The sequence below is a fragment of the Egretta garzetta genome, unplaced genomic scaffold (assembly GCF_000687185.1).
Source record: "Egretta garzetta isolate BGI_Z169 unplaced genomic scaffold, ASM68718v1 scaffold297, whole genome shotgun sequence".
NCBI lineage: Eukaryota > Metazoa > Chordata > Aves > Pelecaniformes > Ardeidae > Egretta > Egretta garzetta.
Window position 1 is genome coordinate 1,248,478 of NW_009260410.1, and position 5,722 is coordinate 1,254,199.

Below are 5,722 nucleotides of genomic sequence, written 5' to 3' on the forward strand. Positions count from 1 at the left end.
GGGGCAGCAGCCCGACCTGGCTTTGGGCCGGCTGGGTGTGGGGAGCGGGGCCCCGCCGCAGCGGGCTGGGACTGTACGGGGTGAGAAGGGGAGGCAGAAGGTGTCCTGTGACACCTCCTCACCCGGCAGAGCGAGTGCTGGCAAACCGCGGGTTTGGGGTTTGTGTGTTTCGTGAAAAAGAGAATGATCCCGTAAACCGAGTGGTGGGAGTTGAGGAGCAAGGAGCTTCTACAGGCAGATCTCCTCGGAGCCGCTGAAATGCTCCGGCAGCTGATCTCCCTGTGAGTTCATTTTCTCTGACGGTGGTTAAAGAAAGTGTGATCGCTGCTTTTGTTGCATTGTCATCGCTGCGTCCTTTTTTCTCTCCAAGGTCCCGATTCAAAACAAAAGCATCTTTCTACTGATTTTTTTTTTTTTTGTATGCCCTGGATCAAACCTCTTCGTGGTTGTCAGCATCAAGGAGTCTTAATATCGGTGCAAAAAGCTTCTTTCATGAGAACATATAGCACCACCATAGCTCACAGTCTACACCTTAACTGTGTGGTCTTTTGTCTGTTTTCAGCTCTGGCTAGAATGACTAAAGCTATTCCTTAGCCTGGCTAGATTCCTCAATGGCCCTGGCACAAAGCGAGTGTTAAAATTGTCTTTGCCTCTCCGTATTCTTCCTTATCCTGCTAGGAAAGAGGATATAGTAAGTAGAGAAACAGTCCCATGATTTTCTGCATCTTCTTTCAACATTCAGCGCACCGATTCACTTTATTCATTTGTGAACAGATCAGTTGTGACTTTGTGTAGTGAGTCCCAGTATTCAACTGATTTCTTTGTATGTACTTTGTTTGAAAAACTTAATTCTGATTTTTTTTTCCATTGGACGCTATGATCATTTCACCACTGAATTCTTTTTTTGTTCCTTAGAGAAAACCAGTAGTGCTGAAAGGAATGGAACTCGGCACTTGCACAAGCAAATGGACAGTAGATTACTTGAGCCAAGCTGAAGGATCTAAAGAAGTAAAGATTCATGTGTCTGCGGTGCCGCAGATGGATTTCCTCAGTAAGAACTTTGTGTATAGGTACTTCATTCCCAGACCTCTTGTATTTTAAAGGCACGTGCTTGTAACTTTCAGACATACAGTGCACCTGTTTGAAGCTGAGCGTGAGAATATGAAGATGCTTTGTGAAAACTTTAAGTTATGTATCAAAGGGCTGTCCTTGATTTCCCCCTCTTCTTTTCATTCCGCAAATATCTCAACACCCTGAATAAATACTTACAGGATGAAAGGAGGAGCCAAAGAGGGCCTTAAAAGTGATGGCATGAAGAAGTGTTGTAAAGGTATTTTGACAGAGCAGTCTTGTAGGGAATTTGAGCCTGGCATTTGCTGGCTTTAATAAAACAAACCCTAACCCCCCTTGATACTACATAAGCTATTTTGTTCGAATTATATGGTGCGTTTTCAATGTTACTGAATAGTGCTAGTTTCTGACTTACCATGTGTCTGAACTTCTTTAACCTCTTTGAATGCTAGCTTGTGGCAGGCACGCTATTCCACTCCAGGGGGATGTCACTAATTAAAACCAAGCTCCTTTCAAAGGTAGCAGGTGCAATTCTCAGAATGTTCAAACCACTGGATGCCACACTTTTCACCAGCTCTTTAATCTTGATGTAGATCACACAAATTCTTGATCTCCTCTGAAGTTCCTCTCGTGTAGCTAGCAAAACATTTCATCAGAGTTCATCTAATCTCAGTCATTGTGTTGCTCTTCAAGGGCAAATGCCTTTATTTTAGTTGTCACTTCTTTTACCTGAGTGGGAACAAGGTGTGTTCAGTCAAACTTTTAAGAAGGCAGAAGCATATGCTGTAAGTGTAAACAAGCCACAAGTCTCTGAGTGGAGCCTGTTGTTCAGGGGAAAAAACACCTTATAATCATGCTATATTCTGCTCCCTGCGTAATGAACTTTTGAGTCTTTGAAATTAGGTTGTACTTTGCCTTATCTCCATATTTCCTTTTCCCTGCTCTATTTTGTTTCTTTTTATAATACCTCTTACTGTGAGTTCACATACAGTTGACTTGTCGTGGTAGTTTTAGCAGGTTTGTAGACAGCTATATGGAGGTGCTGTGATGGTGCTTCATTACAGCACTTGAAATTCAGGGAGCTTTGACCCTTTCCACAGCAAGCCCCTCATTCTAATATGAAGGGAGAATAAGTAGAACTAAAAGAATAGAAACACCAAGGACTTCAAAAATCAGGTAGTTCCATGATTTTAAACTGATGCATGTGAGTAGCACTGCAGTCCTGTTATAAGTTGCATGCTCCTACCCTGCCTTTGTGTTGGTTCTGGAACTCATTCAGCCACACTGTGATGTGCTGCAGAAACCTGAATGTTTTTCTGCTGGTTTAGCTTTGCTAGCAGGTTCACCATGAGGTCAGATGAGTGCCAGTGCTAGCCTAAGGGAGGAGATGGGATAATTAGGGTAGACAGCAAGGGCAGAGCTCTGGCAGCACCAGCATGCATCAATCTAAGCTGTCGTGGAGCTGTGCTCTCACCTTCTTCAGTAGAAAATGCAAATGGGTGTGAGGTAGCAGTTCAGCAGAAGTCAGAGCATTGGTTCTTGTTTGTTTATTTGTTTTTTCCATTGACTTCAGTGGTTGTTGTATTTGACTATTAAAGACAAGCCTAAAATGTTTAGAGAAGTGGTCTAAGTACTGTCAGATGCAGGTCACATTCTGGTAGAAGAGATAACAGGATGATGAAAAATTTTGCTTGAGGATAGTTTCTTCTTAACCCTGGGTACTTGGTGGTTGCTCTGAAATTTGATGTTTACATGCAATATATTCGTTATCCAGTGATACTTAATGTGCAATAGTGAGTTGAATGAACATTGAATTCATAACATAATATTAATGACAATGAATACATGTCCTATTACTACTTGTGCTTGGCTTGTCATTGAGCTATCAACTGATGCCAAAATCTGTAATGCTTATGAAAAGCTCCCATTATTTAAATAAATATATAACACTTTTATTGACTTCAGAAGGACAGGCTCTAATGCCCAGTGATTCTTTTTGAATCTTCTGAAATTCTGTTCAATAAATTCAAGGAAAACTAAAGAAACACTTGAAAATACCAAGATTCCTGTGTTTTGCTCAGCTGAGGTAGCACATAGTCAGGTAACTGAAATAAATTTTATAGATCTACAAATGAAGATAGGTATCTGTTTTCATGCACAAATTCATAGCAGAAAATGCATAGATATAAACATATGTACATCACCTACAGTAGTTTTCTTGATGCTGAGCTTTTCTGCAAATTTATAAAAATGTACAGCAAACAAACCTAAAAAAAGACGCACTGCTAGAGAAACAGTCTAAGCAAGTATTGTCAGGCATGGGCCACAATTTGAATCTAATTTGACTGTGAAGAATATCTTGCCCTATGACTCAAACCATTCAGACCTCTGTTCTGGTTTCAGCTGGAATAGAGTTAATTTTCTTCCTAGTAGCTGGCATAGTGCTGTGGTTTGGATTTAGTATGAGAAGAATGTTGATAACACCCTGATGTTTTAGTTGTTGCTAAGTAGCGTTTACGCTAAGTCAAGGACTTTTCAGCTTCCCACGCTCTGCCAGGTGCACAAGAAGCTGGGAGGGGGCACAGCCAGGAGAGCTGACCCCAACTGGCCAAAGGGCTGTTCGATACCATATGATGTCATGCTCAGTATAGAAACTGGGGAGAATTGGCTGAGGGACAGTGACCACTGCTCGGGAACTGGCTGGGCATCAGTTGGCGGGTGGTGAGCAATTGCATTGTGCATCACTTGTTTTGTATATTCTTTTGTCGTTGTTGTTATTATTATTGTAATTGTTCTTCTTATTATTGTTATATAATTATTAATATTAATATTACTACTACTACTAATAATAATTTCTTCCCCCTTCCTTTTCTGTTCTATTAAACTGTCTTTATCTCAGTCCACAAATTTCACTTTTTTTTTCCCGATTCTCTCTCCCGTCCTACTGGGGAAGGGGGGCAGTGAGCAAACAGCTGTGTGGTGTTTAGCTACCTGCTGGGTTAAACCGTAACAACCTCTTAAGCTCAAGAGGGACCTTATCAAAGTGTATAAATAGCTGATGGAGGGAGTAAAGAAGATGAAGCTGGAGTCTTCTCAGTGGTTCGTGGTGACAGGACAAGAGGCAATGGGCAAAAGTTGAAATACATGAAATTCTGTTGAACTGTTTATGCCCTCCCCCACTCCTTTTACAGTGAAGGTGGTCAAACACTGGAACAGGTTGCCCAGAGAGGTTATGGAGTCTTCATCCTGGGGTGGGCAATCTGCTGTAGCTGACCTTGGTCTTGGCAAGGGAATTGGACTGGAGGTACCTTCCAGCCTCATCAATTAAATGATTCTGTTTGGATATACACTGGGACAATTTAAAAAAGCAGAGAGGTTTGTAAGTGTAGGATTTCTATCTCGGTAGAACTCTTCAAACATCCACTGCAAACACTGATTAGTCACCATGTTAAAAAAAAAAAGCGGCATATTGCATCTTCATTTATACTAGATATGGTAAGAGAGCTTATGATTTTAAATCTGGCATTTAGATCATGTGTTGTTACATTGATTCATTGTATAAATTTAAATATTTATATTTCAGAACTCTGCCTTTTGATGTATTTGTACGAAGAGCAGCTGAAGTCAAACACAAGGAGTACTTTCTTTCTGAGGTAGTTTCCTTAGTGTCACAGTTTCTTCTGTCGGTTATTTTGCCAGTATATGGAGGGGAAAATGATGAACTGTAATATAAAGTCTTACTGCAGTAAAGCACTTGCTCTTAGATTTAACTGGTTTGTGTGGCTTGGAGCCAAGGCAAAAAATGTGGGGAGAAGTAATTTTTCTCAGAAGTTGGTTTGTGTGTGTACAGTGGGGTTAACTTCAGTCATCCTGTTTCTGTTGACAAAAAATGCTTACATGAGCAAAATTTCCAGCATAAAATTTAGAAATCAAACCTTGCTTTAGAATAACAACTGTATCATTTACATGTTTTGCAAGAAAATGCCATGAAGATATTTTAGAGTTTGATTACATCTGACATCAAAATACAGATACAGATTTATTGTAACATAATTTGTGAGTAGCAAAAGTAGCAACTGCTTCCTAATCAGTTGCCTGAAAAATCCCTAGTGATTAGGAAGCAAACAGTTTCCAATGCAGACATGCTTTTCACCTTTTATGCTACATAGGGTGCTGTAAGTTTTGAAGCCAATTGAAGTAGCTTCCTGCATCAGTGTTCTGAAAATTTAAATTGTAATCTGCATTTGCTTTGAATCCGTTCAGTAACAGCCATGCTGAAGCAGTTGACAAGTCTACCCCCTGCTCTTCTATTCTCAGTTAACATATTCTTCCCGTTTCTTGAGATGAACAGCAGGGAGCAGTAGAGTAAAGGCAGTGTAACAAAGTAGCTGAATTTGTAAATGCCATTTATTTGTACTGTATTTTAATGAAGCCCTGCGTTAGATTAATGAGGAAATACAGGCTCTTTGTTTCAGTGTGTTTGTAATTCTTATTAAAAACCAAAAGCAATTCTCTTTTTCTATTCTCTTCAGGATGAAAAGTACTATTTGCGATCAGTGGGTGAAGATGCTAGGAAGGTGAGTTACTTGAGATTACAGTTCTAATATTGTAAAGTCTCTGTTTAGGAATATTTTAAAAAGACCATTGTCAT

The 5,722-nt window shown here is 40.1% G+C and overlaps 2 protein-coding genes across 3 annotated transcripts in view; one reads left to right on the top strand and one right to left on the bottom strand.

The window, feature by feature from the left end:
• MAIP1 (matrix AAA peptidase interacting protein 1) overlaps positions 1-515 on the bottom strand; it is a 9,435-nt gene extending 8,920 nt beyond the window's left edge. Inside the window, exon 1 of the mRNA XM_009643569.2 lies at positions 510-515. Coding sequence (XP_009641864.2) covers positions 510-515 — 6 coding nt within the window. The remainder of the gene's footprint in view (positions 1-509) is intronic.
• The window catches only part of TYW5 (tRNA-yW synthesizing protein 5), a 12,692-nt gene continuing 6,976 nt past the window's right edge, over positions 7-5,722 (top strand). For both annotated transcript variants that reach the window (XM_035899096.1, XM_009643570.2), the window contains exons 1-4: positions 7-281; positions 916-1,070; positions 4,655-4,724; positions 5,604-5,648. In XM_035899096.1, coding sequence (XP_035754989.1) covers positions 940-1,070; positions 4,655-4,724; positions 5,604-5,648 — 246 coding nt within the window. In that variant the 5' untranslated portion in view covers positions 7-281; positions 916-939. The remainder of the gene's footprint in view (positions 282-915; positions 1,071-4,654; positions 4,725-5,603; positions 5,649-5,722) is intronic.